Consider the following 15,916-nt stretch of genomic DNA (forward strand, 5'->3'; position numbering starts at 1 on the left):
TAAGGATTTGGGTTCTCTCAGTTACTTCCTTGGTCTTGAAGCTACACCAACTACTGATGGTCTTTTTCTCAGTCAGCTAAAATATGCGCGTGACATTCTCACTCGTGCTCAGTTACTTGATAGCAAGCCTGTTCACACCCCTATGGTTGTTTCTCAGCACCTGTCTTCTGATGGTCCTTTGTTTTCGGATCCTACTCTTTACAGATCTCTTGTAGGTGCCCTTCAGTATTTGATTATCACGCGTCCTGATATTGCTCATGCTGTCAACTCTGTTAGTCAGTTTCTACACTCTCCGACTGAAGACCACTTTCTTGTTGTAAAGCGCATTCTTCTCTATGTCAAGGGTACACTGCATTTTGGGCTCACTTTTCGTTCATCCACTGCTCCTGGTGCTTTAGTTGCTTACTCTGATGCTGACTGGGCAGGATGTCCAGACACTCGTCGCTCTACCTCTAGTTATTCCATTTACCTTGGCGACAATTTGGTTTCCTAGAGTGCCAAGAAGCAACCTACAGTTTCTCGTTCAAGTTGTGAGTCTGAGTATCGTGCCCTTGCTCTCACTGCCGCCAAACTTCTTTGGCTCATGCATCTCCTTCGTGATCTCAAAGTTCCTCTTCCACAGCGGCCCCTTCTATTATGCGACAACAAAAGTGCCATCTTTTTGAGCTCCAACCATGTTTCTCAGAAGTGGGCCAAGCATGTTGAGTTAGACTACCACTTTCTTCGCGAACTTGTTGTCGCTGGCAAAAATCGCACACAGTATGTGCCCTCGTACTTACAGGTTGCCGATCTCTTCACTAAAAGTGTGCCTAAGCCTCTCTTTCAGTTTTTTCCCTCCAAGCTTCACGTCTGTCCCAATCCGACCCTTAGCTTGCGGGGGGAGGGGGGTGTTGAGGATCCTCTGCCCTAATCTAAGGCTTACATATGTGCAACCTTTGACCCTCAATTATAGGAGCTTGTTTAGCTAATTATTTCCATTTATTTTGTAATCAACATTTATGTGTAATTATGCTATACAATCTGTAAATGATTATATATATGCACAACTCTCACCACTCAAAGTGTGGTGGTTTTTTTCAACATTTTCACCTAGGGTAAATTAACATTGCATGAGAGACTCTTAGTGCTAAACAAAACTTAGGCCTTGTTTGACTCCTCAAGTCACAAGCCCAGGGTAAATTAACACTGTTTGAAAAACTCTTAGTGCTAAATAGAACCTAAACTTTGTTTGATTCCTAGGTTAAATTAACGTTGTGGTGGAATGTCCTAAGTGTGGGATAAAAATTAGACTAGGAATGGTTCTTTAATGTCCAAGTGTAGGGCAAAGTGATCCTTTCAAGAGGGTGCAAGTATTAATAGCAAGGTAAAACTGCCTTAGGGAAGGCCTCGAATTCAAATGTTAGAACTGATAAGTTTACCTTGTGATCCCGAGCCTAGTTTAAAGTAAGTTTAAGTTTGAAATTTTGTTGAATCGTACAAGTCAGTTTGTCTGTTGTTGTGCAAGCCATATTAGATTAAATATAAGAATGAAGAATACGCCATGAGTAAGTTAAAGTAATGAAAGTATTATTAAGGGAGTACAAGGTAGTAAAGCATAAACTAACAAGTTTCATTTATATAGTAAAGATACATGGAGTAGAATCTGACTATTTTTTCATTAATGTTAAAAAAAAAAACTGAGTACAAGTGAATAAGAAGAAGCATAAAAGGCATCAGAGCCTGATTACAAAATTGGCAATTTAATCCGTGAATACAAAGTGGAGTTAGGCTTATACTTCCTTCCCTTTCCCCTTTTTCTCTTGATCTTTATCTTTTTTCTTCTTTTTCTGTTGGCCCACCTCTGTTGTTTCCTCCTTCTCTACGTCCACCACCTGGGTCTCTTGGGGTTGCTCTTGTTCCTGATCCTGGGAGGGGGTAATAGAAGGAGCAGAGGTGGGTTGGTCCGAGGAAGAGGGGGGAACGGAGCCAGGATTAGCTTGAGGCTAAAGGTTAGGCGCCAAGCATAGGGCTAGGAGGCAGTGCACTTTCTCAAGAGCCCTAAGCTCTGAGTCGGTGCCAACCCCAGTAACACTTAAGGCTTAGCCCCATACTTCTAGCCAGAACGCCCGAGTGGTGTCCCTAAGTTGGGCAGTAAAGCTTTCAGCAGCCTTAGTCATACCCGCATCATAGGCCACCTACTCGGCCTAAGACATTTCTGCCTCCTTAGCCTCAAGTTGTTTCCTGGTTTGCTTTAGCTCCACCACAGCCAAAGCCATTTTATTTTCGGCCTTTCTCGAGGCCTTCAATGCCTCAGCTGCTTGATTTTCAGAGCTTGAAAAGGCTGCTTCAACATTCTTCTGAGCCCTTTCCACCTCGGACAGCTAGGCAAGGGTGTCTTTCAGCTTCTTGTCCATCTCCGTGTGGGCTTTTTCAGTAGCCTCCAGCTTGTACTCAGCTTTCCTAGCCATGTCCAATGAGTGGTCTACCCACTCCTTGGCCATGAAGGCAGCTTGGGCAGCCTGAAAAAAGAGAACATAAGTATGGAGTTGAACTTTTTCCAATTAAAACTAGGGGAAGCATCACCTACCTTAGTTAGATCCTGCTTCAAAGATAGGAAGACCTCGCGCTTCCTAAAGAACCTTAGCTCTTCCATGTCTTCTGGTAGGCATAAAGCCTTCTCCAAACCCTCGACCACAAAACCTGAACTTCCCTTCTAGGGCTCCCTCAGATTGGCGTCATCAAGTACTGGGTTGCCAGAGCTGAGGGTAAAGACAGGCCTCCAGATGGAAGGCTTCTTGGGCTGGTCTCCCTCGAAGTCCTTGGAATTCCTTGTAGAGGAGGACTTCTTTTGTTGCCCCTTTCAGGTCTTGGCATCTTTGGAGGGGGGCTGGTGGGAAGATTTAGTAACCCCCCTTCCTCGGCACCTTCGGTGCCTTTGTCTCCTTGGGCTCTCTTCCTTTTTTTATTCGCAGCTTCAATGGATGAGGTGCGTGTGGCGGCAGGAGTAGGTGGTCGAGGCACTACTGCCATTGTTGGGATGTTGCCCCCAGCATGGGCATTAAGTAGGGTTATGAGATCAGGCGTCTTCTCTTTAAAGCCCACGCCTTCTGGGATGTTTGTGGCCTTCTGGTTGGCGCTAACCTATGCGGGTGTTTGCGGGAAGTGCTGGGAACGTTCACAGGGTCTTCTTGTTGATAGAAGACGTCGAAGTCCTATTTAATGACTTCCCAAAGGGCAAGCTCGGGTGTGGACTCCTTAGCCTCGTCATTTGATGGGATAGGGGGCTTTTGTGAGTAAAGAAGCTTAGCAGCTAGAGGAGCAGGGAGCTGAGCGTCCTGAGTTCCTTCTAGAGGGGGTTCGGATAGCAGGAACCCTGGGACTGTTACGTCAATCAAAGATAATCAAGTGTCCTTGGCTTTAATGACGTTCTTCGGGCTCTAAAAGTGCTTGGTGGAAGGCTTGTATTTGAGGATAATATGAGCGGCTCGGAGTTGACCATCCTTATGTAGGAAGATCTCTGACTTAAGGATCCGATTCAAGTATTTGAAATTCTCCAAATGCTTGGCTGGAGTGGTATGGTATTCATTTGCCATGCAAAAATAGTAAGGTAAGGTAACATCTTATATATGCCTAGGGTCCTTGGGAATTCTACCTAGCTCCCCTTCCTAGGTGGGACAATGCAGTCCGTCGTGCTAGTCTCCCAAGATGATTAAGTAGTCCTCGTCCATACCCTTGCTGGAGTCAAGTAGGCAAGAGATCAACCTAACAGCGGGGACTATACATTTGATATAATATTTTGTTTTCTCCCCTTTTTGGCAATTGTATACCCAGTTTACATCGTTTCAAGTCAGGTTGGTCCCCATTTTCCTATTCAACATATCTACACACCCGAGGACCCTAAATACATTTGGGGAGCATTGAGTGGGGGTTAGCCTATAATTTATTAAGAAATCCCTAGTGACCCTTCCCATGGGAAGTTCCATTCCGCCTTCAATGAAAGCGATCATAGTAATGACCACAGATTTTGGAGGTCTGTTCAAGACCAGCCATTCATTGTATTCACAGTGTCAAAGTTCAACACCATCTGGGATTCTGTATTGTGCCCTAAAGATAGCCATAGCCTCAGGAATATCCACTAACTTAGTGTATCTACCTATGGAGTTTTGTGGTATAAATAAATTGACTAGTACAAGTAAGGAAATAAACACACCTATGAGCAAAAGAGAAAGTTCTTCTCGGGAGGTCGCTTCAACTCAAATCGCCAGAATGTGTAAATGAATTTCAACCAGCCCCAAGCCTTGTTTATATAGGGGTAAAAATGTGCGGTAATTTTTTCGTTCATTAATGAGGGAAGATTAGGACCGTACGATCTTGATCAAGTCGTAGAGCGTGGGGAGACAAACAACGGCTTGATGCCATAAATGGGAGATCATGGATTCCGAAGTGTCAGGAGCGTGCTGGAAGCAAGTCAAAGGACGATACCATGTGGGAATGCGCATGACACGTGTATAGCTGGCTCATGTAACTAAAACTTCGCTTTTACCTCAGGGTTAATAGCAAAAGTTTTAGGGGGCTATTGTGGGGTCCGAGGATGAAGTTTAAGAGTCGCAGTATAAGGTGACAAGGTCATGAGCCACGAGCCCGAAGAGAAGGGCTGCTCGGGGAGGTGTAGAGGTAAATCCAAAAGCACTCTACAGCCTACCAAGTGGGAGCCAAAGGTCAAGGGGGGAAGTTTCTAGTTTAGGGTAGCCGGTGGCCTCTGCATTGAATGTCCTGCATCTAGTCTCCAGGCCCTATTAAATGGTGGGCAACAGCTTTATTAGCTGCATTGATGAGGAAGTGACCTGAGCAGTGCAAGTCACAGCTAAGCAGGCTCTTTCCACCATATTCTCCAAACTATGGGAAGGAACAAATGTCAAGGGAGGGGACTGGTTAGGTGAGAAATGGATGGTTGAGATGTGAGGAAGGGAGGAGTATATATATGAGAAAGAGAGATTGCAGAAAAGGGAGGGGGAAATATCAGGATAGAAGATAGAAATGAGAAGAACATTGAGAGAAAGAATAGTGAACAGTACTATTTACATTGTAGTTTTACCCTTCTCGGGAAGGCTTGAAGGGATAGATTGATTCACCTAATAACGTATTTTGCCTTTTTCTTTCTTGTTCGGACCCTTGGACTGAGCCATTTCTTTGTTGTGTTGTTCATTTTTTACAAATTCTTTGTTTTGGGCCTTAGATGAAATGATTTAGCCACTATTCTAAGTGGGCCGTGGGCCTTAAGTTTTTCTTGCCCTTACAGAAGGCTTAAGAAGATTTTTTTTTAATAGTTAACACATTTTATAGACAAAAAGGCAAACGTTGATAACAAACATAAACTTTAAGAACTAAAATAACAAAGTAAAATCTAAGAGATGAAAATGATAATTCACCAAAGTTAAATGGGCTAATTTATATTTAGCCAGAAAATAACGTAATTGAAATTCAAACTATTCCTTCATACCAAATGAGTAGTTTTTAAAAGTTAGCACGTATATACTTAGCAGCTACAAGTCTAGTTAGAATAAAAGCTTCTTTTGTTACTTTCCTACAAACAACAAAAGCATACATTCTCATCCCCATTCTCCATAACTCTTATGTCCTTCGAAGTGATTAACAAAATCAATTTTCACAAATCCATCTTTCTTGCTTGAGTCATTGCCTCCCCCACATCAACTTAATTTTTCCTTTTACCATCAGTATTGCAAGACCTTTTGTTTGAAAGAGTTTTTGGCGATGGAGAGAATAAATTCTATATCGCAATAACAAGATACAAGATATCAAACCATTATATCAACAAAAATTATAATACAAAAAAAAAGGCTCTATTTTTATCGAAAAAAAAAAAAAGAATGCAAAATTAAAGAGTGCTTTGGAACAGTTTTGAAATCTGTTTGGGGCCAATTTTGTACACCCAAATAAGTCCAGTTAAATAAGCATCACACAAGGCCCGAAAATCATTGAAGACCCAATCTCCTAACACTTGATTAAACGAGCTTTAGGGCTACTCGCCCAACCCACAGCCTCACAAGCACCAACTAGGGAATTGAATGATTATGAAGGTACACTTTTTTTCTTCTCAAAAAGCTCAACTTTTCATTCTCTCAAGAATTGGAGAGAATAGGATGAAATGAAATTTTTATCAAAACGAAATAATAAGAGAGGAGTATTTAAAAAGAATGGAATTAATTCTAAGCCACCACTTATTATTTGTCTCTTTTTGTATTAGAATTTTGTTGTCTTACCCTAAATGGGCTATATTTCTAAGCCATCATCATAATCAATTTGTTTTTTGCACTTTTTATCCTTTTGCTTTTTCATTTTGAGTTATTATCAATATTAATTATATGAAAATAACAGTAAAAATATCATAACAAATGATTTTTTTTTTTTTAAATACAAGGAGCAGTGTCACTTACAAAATTATTAATTTCCATTTCTTCTCATGGTTCTCTTAAACAAGGTTATTTTAGTTCCATTCCTTTACTATTAAAAAAAATCTAAACAATATGGCTTCAATTATATTATATTCCATTCTATTTCTTATACTCATTCCATTTCATTTCATTTAATTATATTATTTTATAGTTTACTTATTCCATTTCTTTATGAACTCTCAAATAAAGCCTAAATTTTGACCATATCATAGGTCCAAATAGACTCACTTTCTTTACATGAGGATTTTCACGACACCCTTAAGATGCTAATAGAGTCCCCTGCCCCTCCCACCCCAAAAAAATAACCCTCTTAATTTATTTTTTTATAAAAAATTAATGGAACTCTAATTTTAACTTAATTCACCTATCCTTATCTTTCATTAACACCTGAATTTCAAAAGTTTTGTGCCTAAAACTAAGGGTCTGTCCGTTTGGGTGGAAAATAGGGAGGATGGAACATAAAGGAAGGAAAATAGGGTGGAAAATATTGTTTTCCATTGTTCGTTTGGGGAAGGAAAATAGGAAGGAGAGAAAACTGGGGAGAAAGTTTTTTCTCTCTCCCCAGTTTTCTCTTCGGGCCCACATTTTTTTTCCTTTCAAATTGTAAGGAAAATCTGGAGAGAAAAGTGTTATGGTAGCACTTTTACAAAAATACCTTCTTCCCACCTTTTTTTTCAATGTTCTCCTCTCTTTTTTTTTTTTTTTTTTCATTGTGACCTGAAATGTTCTCTGTCTTTTTTTTTTCAATGTTGCCTAAACTTCAACGTTCTTTCTTCTTCTTTTTTTTTTTTTTCAACGTGACTTGAACGTTTTTTTTTTCAACGTGACCTAATCTAATTTTTTACATTATAATAAAAAAAATTATATATATAATGTGATAAATTTTATATTATGTAATGAGTACAAATAAATCTATTTCTTACATATTATGAACAAGGGTATAATAGTCAATTTATATAAATTACATTTTCCATCCTTCCATTTTTCTCTCCAACCGAACAAAAGAGTTTTCTACTCTCCCACTTTTCCACCCCTCCAACCGAACACACAAGAGGGAAAACTAAATATTTTTCATCCTCCCACTTTTCCATTCTCTCACTTTTTCACTCCTCCAACCAAACGGGCCCCAGGAGTTTTGTAAATCAACTAACACCTTCTAATGTTTCCAAAGGAGACATTGAAGGTTCAAATCCGCTCACCCCTAGAAATCAATGTATTAGAAATATAGTTATTGTGTGTAACATTCAAGTGATGCAAGAATCAAGTCTTCACCTTGTTTGGCAGCCCATCATATTCTTTTTTCTCCATCCTCACACTAAAACCTTTATTTTCCTATCACACCAGTCATAATATAAGCAATTTTTTATGGTTTGTTTCTTTCTCTTCTTACCCTTTGTTGGCATGTTGTTTGGACGTAGTTAATTACACACTGATAGTTGCCATCACCTCCAATGTTGATGTGAGTAGTAAACTTGATTCTCTCAACTAAATCCAAATCCAAAAAATGACCTACTCTACACCATACAAGTGGCAACGTGGTAAAAGGGACATAACTGATAACACCCTGCAAACAATTTGCTTTTGTCAAATTATAAATAAGAACAAATTCTCACTTTCTTTTCTCTATTATCTTTGTTGATATCCAAAAATTTTCACACATTTTTGGCCAGCAAGTAAGGCCTTAAGGCTTAGTGAATCAAGCCTATTGGTTTGATTAAAAAAAGAAAAAGAGTTAGCACTTAGGCACAAGAATGGCCCAAATATATTCAAGAAAATAGAAAAAGCCCGCAAAAGGTCAAATATGTAGAATAACATTGGGTATGAGAATAAGTGAGCCTATAAGTGACCCAAGATCCTTGCATTAGAGCATCTCCAATAGATGCGGTATTCTCTATTTTTTCTCCAAAAAATGCTACTGTTCATGCTCCAACCGGTTCTCTATCAACAAAACTTTTCCAAATTTTTTTGAAGTTGCTACAGTTCTTCTCTTAATCTAGAGAAGATTGTAGCAACTCCAAACCATTATTTTATCTTAAAAAAATACCCGGCTGAATAAAAAAAAATTATTTCTCTCTCATTCCTTTTCTCTTTCGTTCTTCACTCTCTATCTCAACGGTAATATACCACAAACAAAACAAAAACACAAAACCCAATCGAAAGATTTGAAACACAAAAACAATTTTTCTCATAAGCCTAATGAAATCTGAACAATAAAATAAAACTAATCAAACCACAACAACAACAAAAAAAAAAACAAACAAACAAACATGTAGAACGCCGATCTCCACTTCTCTACCAGTGATCTATGTGTGTATGAGAGAGAATTTGTTTGCGTGAGATAGAGGGAGAGAGTGTTCTAGAATCAAGTAGAAATGGAAAAAGTAAAAAAAAAGATAGCTAGAGAAAAAGAGAGACAGAGAGCTGAAGAAATGATCTGAAAAGAACTAGAAAAAGAAAAAGAAGGTAGATAGAGGAAAGGAGTGGGATAGGTGTATGCAGTGGGTTCAAATTAGAATTAATAACAACTTTTCACGTAAGATTTTGATGTGATTCTTGTGAAAATATTGCGAAAAATATTGTTGATATAATACTTTTTATTGAAAAATATAATTGTTGGGAATGAATATAGGAAGAATAAATGATGATAAAAAAAGAATAAAGAATGAATGAAGAAATAATATTTAAATGAGATAGATAATGGAATAAAGAATTTGTTGGAAAGTGTATTTGAAAAAGTGAGTACCTAAAAGGTAAAAATCACTGCTTATTCTCTAAATAGTACAAAAATTTGGAGAATCTGCTGGAGATACTCTTAGGGAATGATATGAAATGAAAAGACCTAACCCCTTTGTATAAAGGAGTTAGAAGAAACCGGTGGAACGTAAAACCTCCACTGGGCATTCCAATGAAAAGGTGGGAAATTAGAAGAACACGGCAGAACAGAAGAAAACACGATTGAACGGAGGAAAACATGCCTTGAAAGGAGGAGAATCCCCAGTTTCAAACACTACAGAATTGGAAATTCCTATGTTTCAAGCTGCAGAATGAGATCCAATGAGATAAGAAAAGAGATATCAAATGTTGCAGAGCACGAAATAAATGGTCCAAGGAAGCAGTTTTGGATTTTAAGGCATTGTGCAGTGTGAAGGAAAGGATGGGTCCTGCTCCTCCGCATCCCAAACTTGGAAAGAGAGGAGGACTTACCGCTGATTAAAGCTGAGGAGTTATGGCTTGGTGAAGGGAGGGAGTCTTTGGTTTTTAGAATTCCATCATGGTCCTTTCGGAAAAAATACTTGCTGGGAAGTGTTTTGACCGAATGGATGGAGATCATGGTGGACCATAAGGTGCATGCTTAGAAAATCTTAAGATTGAACCTTGGCTAAATAAGATAATTCTTGTTAGAAAAGAAGGGCTGCTGGGATTTGAGAGTTAGCGTTGAGATTAGTGTATTTACCATATAGAGAAAGAAATCAAAACCTCTTTTGAAATACGAATTGCCAAATATGGAGCAAGGGAGTCAACGGGAAAAAGGGTGGGAAAGTCCCAAAATTTGTGTATAAATAATAATAGAACATGAGAACAAGGTTTTCAGACCCGACCCGTTTATTGAACCGTAAAAGGGAGAAGCTCAAGATTTTTGAGATCGAACCGAGATTAAATCGGGGTCGAACCGAGGTTGAACCGGGGTCGAACCGTAATGACTTCATAATTAATTTAATAATTAATTAAAGCCTAAATATAGATATTAAATTTATAAAACTAGCAAAATTGCCTAATATATCTATATATGTGAGGGAAATTTAATGATTTTCAAGCATATATTTAATAATTAAATAAGAAAGTTAATAAAATAAAATAATAACCATGAAAACATTAAAATTTATGATTAATTTTTGAAGTAAAGTTGAATATCTTTGAAGGGTTTTAATTATAATTTTGTTTTATTCCTTGTAAGAGATGGATAATTTAATTAAGTAGAATAAAATTGTGTTAAGTTGTTTTTATTAAAAAAAAATTGCTAAGGGGTTGGACCGTGTGGTCCATCCCCGGTTTTAGTGGTTCACAAAATTGCAACATATGCTCGGTTCTCTATACTTAAAAAACCGAATTTCCATCCGGTTTTTAGTTTTCACGGTCCAACCTCCCGATCCGGTCCGGGTTTGAATTGCAAGAGAAGAGAACAGCAACTACAACAAAGAAAGTCATAGGTATTAGTAAAGAAAAATAGCAACAAATTAGTAGTTTTGAAATGGTAGAGAAACCCCGTAGCAAAATAGTTTTGCATGCACCACTAAAGTGCTCCCTCTCTCCTAAAAAAGACACTCCTCTTCGAGCTTCATGGCCAATCTGAATTACGTTCACACACACACACACACACACACACATATATATGTGTGTGTGTGTGTGTGTGTGCGCGCGCGTATTCATGAGTATGTAACCTACCATGTTACAAATTAACATTTGCTTGATGAGTGCTTTCCACTAAGCTCATTTCACAGTAAAGCTTCTTGGACCAGATTTAATGCTTGTGTACATATTAGCAGTGGCAGAATGGACCTAAAGCCTATTTTGTGAAGATGTCAGACTTGACTTCTTTCTTAGAAAAAGTCTAAATAAAAGACATATAATAGATGCAAAACACGTGGCTAGGTGTGAAACGTGAAAAATGACCCTCAACAATCTTGCAATAAATTTAGGAATAACATACAAATTGTATTCTTTAAGTTAATTAGTTATCATTTTGGTCTTGCATGTTTCATTTTTGTTATTTTGGTCATATAAGTTCACATTTGTTATTTTAGCGATTGCAAATAAATTTTTTGAGATAGTTTCAATTGATGACATTCACTCCTGATGATAGTTCTATATCATCAAATCAAAACACTAATCAGTTTTTGGTGTATGTGAGAATTGAACCCCAAATCTCTTATACAACTATCATAAACTTTACCAATTGAGCTAACTAGAACTAATTAGCAAATAATAACTTAAAAAGACCAAAATAACAAAAATGGAATATATGGGACCAAAATACAATGGACAAAAGGTTTTATTTGTTTTTTTGTTATAAATTTATATTGTCCTCTTTGTCAAGGTACCTTTTGTAACGAAATTCATCACAAAGCGTGATGGAAAGCCAAGTGTTAAATTGTTAATAACTCGATATGTGTTACGACGAGAAGTCGTTATTACTTTTACTTATTAGTATTACACTCGACAAAACACAACCCCTTCACCAAACAGAGCCGTAAAATAATAAACAAATCCCATCCGTTGAAGCGAAAACCCTAATTCCATATCCACCGTCAGATTCCCTTGCCCTCCCATACATATAACCCCTCTTCTCCACCTCAGAAAAAACCCTAGGGTTTTCGAATCGACAGAGCACAAGCCACCTCAAGCTCAGAGTTCAGATCCCTTCTCCTCTTCCTTCGAAAATGGCGACTCAGATGAGTAAGAAGCGAAAGGTCAGATCCTCCTCTTTCCTTAACTCTCCTCGTCTGTTTCCCGAGAAAACAGAAATGCGAACCTAACAGAACCAGTCGTTTCTCATTTCAAGCTTTTGTTTATTTGTATTTGTTACAGTTCGTAGCTGACGGAGTATTCTACGCCGAGCTGAACGAGGTCCTGACTCGTGAGCTCGCTGAGGACGGTTACTCCGGCGTCGAGGTTAGGGTTACGCCGATGCGAACCGAGATCATCATCAGAGCCACACGAACACAGAACGTTCTCGGTTTGTTTCGATTCCGTGATTTTGTGATCTCAGTGTGTTGATTTTTCTAGGGTTTGTGTTTGGCGAATTTGTATTATTTTGAATTGGTTGTTTATTGTAGGTGAGAAGGGAAGGAGGATCAGAGAGCTGACCTCGGTGGTGCAGAAAAGGTTCAAGTTTCCAGAGAACAGCGTGGAGCTTTACGCTGAGAAGGTCAACAACAGAGGTCTTTGCGCTATTGCTCAGGCCGAGTCTCTCCGATACAAGCTTCTCGGAGGTCTCGCTGTTAGGAGGTATATGCTTCAATCATTTTTATATTTTGTTTTTGTTTATGTCTTTGATGTTTTGTATATGTTTGTTTAATGGTGGATATGACTTATGAGATTGTAATGTGGATGGTAGGTTGTAAATCTTAATTTTCAACTGTAATATTGTTTAGAGTGTGCTTGGTTGATTGAACTAGTGGAGCATAGGTAAAGGAGCCTCATACATGTATAATCTAATGGAGTTTGTCAAAAAACTAATCCAATTTAGAATTATTAGATGTTGTAACATTATTGAGAGTTTCACTAGGTTTAACTTAAATCTGATACTGTGTTGTTTTTATTGCTCTACTACAAAATGGGTCTTATGTTTCTGTGTTGACTATTGAATGGGAATCCTTTTTTGTTCTGGATAGACAAATTGGGGAAGTCGTTTTTATTTTATTGGGGGGTTATGTGTTTGTATTGACAGGGCCTGGTTTTTGTAAATCTGGGTTATGTAGCTTGGACTTTGTTCCAAGTTTTTATGTCATCTACAAAGCAGATTGGTGTTTCCATACCAATTTTGTGTCGGAAGATGACTATACTAATATTACTTGAGTACCCTTCATGCCATCATCCTCGTGAAGTACTCTGGTTTTCATGCAGTAACCTTTGGAAGGGTCATTATTGTCAATTCTTCTTCTCTCCTTATTTCATAACTTCTCTGGAATTGGGTTTCCATTCGCATTATGAAAACCATATGCACTTTGGCAGTCTTGTAGTTTTTATTTTCCATTTTTCAGTCCTTGGTCATTCTTGTACCATATGGTCAGTCATCTATAAAGCAAATAGGTAATAATTCCATACCATCTTTGTGTCGGAAGATGACTACATCAAACTTGTGACTCAGGCTGTTTAAACAATGACAAGAAACTTGCTTAGATTTGTATGCTTGGAATCACTACATTATTTTCAATTTGTCAAAGCTTATTTCTTCAGTGCCCTTGCTGTATTTTTTTTTTGGCCAATTTTTCTGTCCTTGGTCATTCCAGTACCATATGGTCAGTCATCTATAAAGCAAATAGGTAATAATTCATACCATCTTTGTGTCGGAAGATGACTAAATTAAAGTTGCGACTCTGGCTGTTAAAACAATGACAAGAAACTTGCTTAGATTTGTATGCTTGGAATCGCTACACATTATTTCCTATTTGTCCAAGTTTATTTCTTCAGTGCCCTTGCTGTAATTGTTTTGGTCAATTTACCCCTCTGCAAAGAACAAAGGATCTCTCTTTCTTTTAACCCCTGAATTTGATTTACTATCTGGTTTCAAGGAGCATCCTGAAGAAATCAATACCATTGATTCATTGGTTACTGGAAGATTTTATATTTTCCATCACTGGATTAAAAATCATGAAACTAGTGGTTGTTTGGATAAATAAGGAAAATAAAATGGTGGTCCATGCTAAAGTTTTGAACATGGATAGCTGCTGTGTTCTAGTTAATGCTTCTCTGATGTTGTGAAATTGCATGTGAGATCAAGCCTTGTGATTTTTGGTTGGTTTCAAGTACGACCTCAATATAGAATAGTGTACCTTTTGAATTATAGGTTTAGTTTTTTTTTTTTCCTATTCTACTTTATCTATTGACTTCATTTGTGTGATTTATACTTTAAAGCTGCACTAACTTCATTGATTTTATTCTCATTTAGGGCTTGTTATGGTGTACTGAGATTTGTCATGGAAAGTGGGGCAAAGGGATGTGAGGTTTGTAGACAGCTTCAAACCCTTTTCGTTATAGCTTTTATTGATCTGTTTGGAATTGGATTGAATGTTATTGGTACATTTAACAGGTGATTGTTAGTGGAAAACTTAGGGCACAACGTGCAAAGGCCATGAAGTTCAAGGATGGATATATGATTTCTTCTGGTCAGCCAGTCAATGAATATATTGACTCTGCTGTTAGACATGTTCTTCTGAGACAGGTTAGATTGACTTTCCTGTTTGTGTTGATTTTATTAGACCGTTCTCATTGGCCAAATGTTCCAAATAGACTTGCATAACATTTTATATGTATATTCTACTTATCAAATATCTATTTGGCATACAGGGCGTTCTAGGAATCAAGGTCAAGATAATGCTTGATTGGGATCCCCACGGCAAGATGGGCCCCAAAACTCCTTTACCTGATCTGGTCACAATCCACACTCCAAAGGAGGAGGATCATTACCGGTCGCCTGCAGTGGCGGCAGATATTGAGGTCCTCCCTGTGGCTTAAAGCTTCATGGTTATTACTCTAATGAATTAGTAATCTGCACTGTACTTTTGGTTATCTGAGTTTTGTAGTTGTTGCTTATTGCCAATATTGGGTACAAGGACGTTTATTGCTTTCTACTTTTTTTTTTGTGTGGAAGATTTCAAATTTTGAATTATAGTTAATCATTAATTTCGTTTCTTATTTTTCAAAAAATTCTTGATTTGATTCTCGTGTGGAGTGTTCCAGCAAAATAATACACAAATTATGGAATTGTGGAGTAGTGAACCACTCTCAACTTCAATTTTCTATTATTTTTTAATTTTGTAGATTGTCAACAGTAAACTTACCTTAAAGGCTTACTTTGAGTCAAAATCAGGTAGACCGTTTTGTCCTTCATTGGATAGATAATGTAAAAAATAGTGTTAATCAGTATGAGAAGGATTTAATCAATTGCTTCCCTTTAGCAAGATTCTAAGAGCATTGGTTGTAGATTACAGCGGTTGAATACGGATAACCAAAATAAAAAACTCTCCAAACCTTCTCATTGGTTGTAGCTTTACCCACTTTTCTCTCAAGATAGGTTTTAGTTACAGTTGCATCTGCTAAGGATTGGAATGTTTAAAGATTTTTATGTTTTGCGAATTAGCAAAGGAATGAGATGTGAGGGGAATTTGGATTCCTTGGATGCGAAGGGAATTTGGATTTCTCTTTTAAACTCCTCTTAGTATATGGATTCTCTTTAAATTAGGTTGGTATTTAGATTTCTAAACTCAAAGGAAATTTTATTTTTTTATAAATTGATAATTTTAACTATTTACTTCATATCATTTAAACAATTAAGATAAAATGTAAAATAAATTATTAATATCGTTTATCTTGTCTTTATCTTTTCCTAAACAAGATAAACAATTTTGTTGATATATTTTTAAATAAAGTTCTATTTAGGTTTCACGTGGGAAATTTTTTTTTTCAAGGGAACCCTCCATTATTATCAAATATTCACTTTTGTTGTTGTGTATATTGCTCAACAAATTATTAATAGGTTATATTTTATTTTTCATTATTTATTTAGGGGAGATTTTTTTAAAAGAACTTGGTAGTTCACGTTCAAATCTAAGGATAGAATAAGAAAAATAAATAATTTATTTAAAATTCTTGAGAATAAACCAAACATCAACGGTTCACATTCTTAAGAGATTTCCAATTAAACCAAACATAAGAATAATTAGTATTTAGATTCTCTTATACCA

At 37.3% G+C, this 15,916-nt stretch overlaps 1 protein-coding gene across 1 annotated transcript; it reads left to right on the forward strand.

The window, feature by feature from the left end:
• Positions 1 to 11,733: 11,733 nt before the first annotated feature.
• LOC142608300 (small ribosomal subunit protein uS3z) lies at positions 11,734 to 15,057 on the forward strand. Its single transcript, XM_075780050.1, has 6 exons — positions 11,734 to 11,920; positions 12,039 to 12,186; positions 12,287 to 12,458; positions 14,122 to 14,176; positions 14,263 to 14,394; positions 14,520 to 15,057. Exons 1-6 carry the CDS (start codon positions 11,891 to 11,893, stop codon positions 14,685 to 14,687), a joined length of 705 nt encoding a protein of 234 aa, XP_075636165.1. The 5' UTR covers positions 11,734 to 11,890; the 3' UTR covers positions 14,688 to 15,057.
• The last annotated feature ends 859 nt before the right edge of the window (positions 15,058 to 15,916 follow it).

This window comes from Castanea sativa, chromosome 1 (assembly GCF_040712315.1).
Source record: "Castanea sativa cultivar Marrone di Chiusa Pesio chromosome 1, ASM4071231v1".
NCBI classification, from domain to species: Eukaryota; Viridiplantae; Streptophyta; class Magnoliopsida; order Fagales; family Fagaceae; genus Castanea; species Castanea sativa.

Bases quoted from the DNA above. Each gene is read 5' to 3' on its own strand.
- LOC142608300 (XM_075780050.1), top strand. From the start codon at position 11,891: ATGGCGACTCAGATGAGTAAGAAGCGAAAG. The intron at 11,921-12,038 runs GTCAGATCCTCC...TATTTGTTACAG, and splicing joins AGATGAGTAAGAAGCGAAAG to TTCGTAGCTGACGGAGTATT. The intron at 14,395-14,519 runs GTTAGATTGACT...TTTGGCATACAG, and splicing joins GACATGTTCTTCTGAGACAG to GGCGTTCTAGGAATCAAGGT.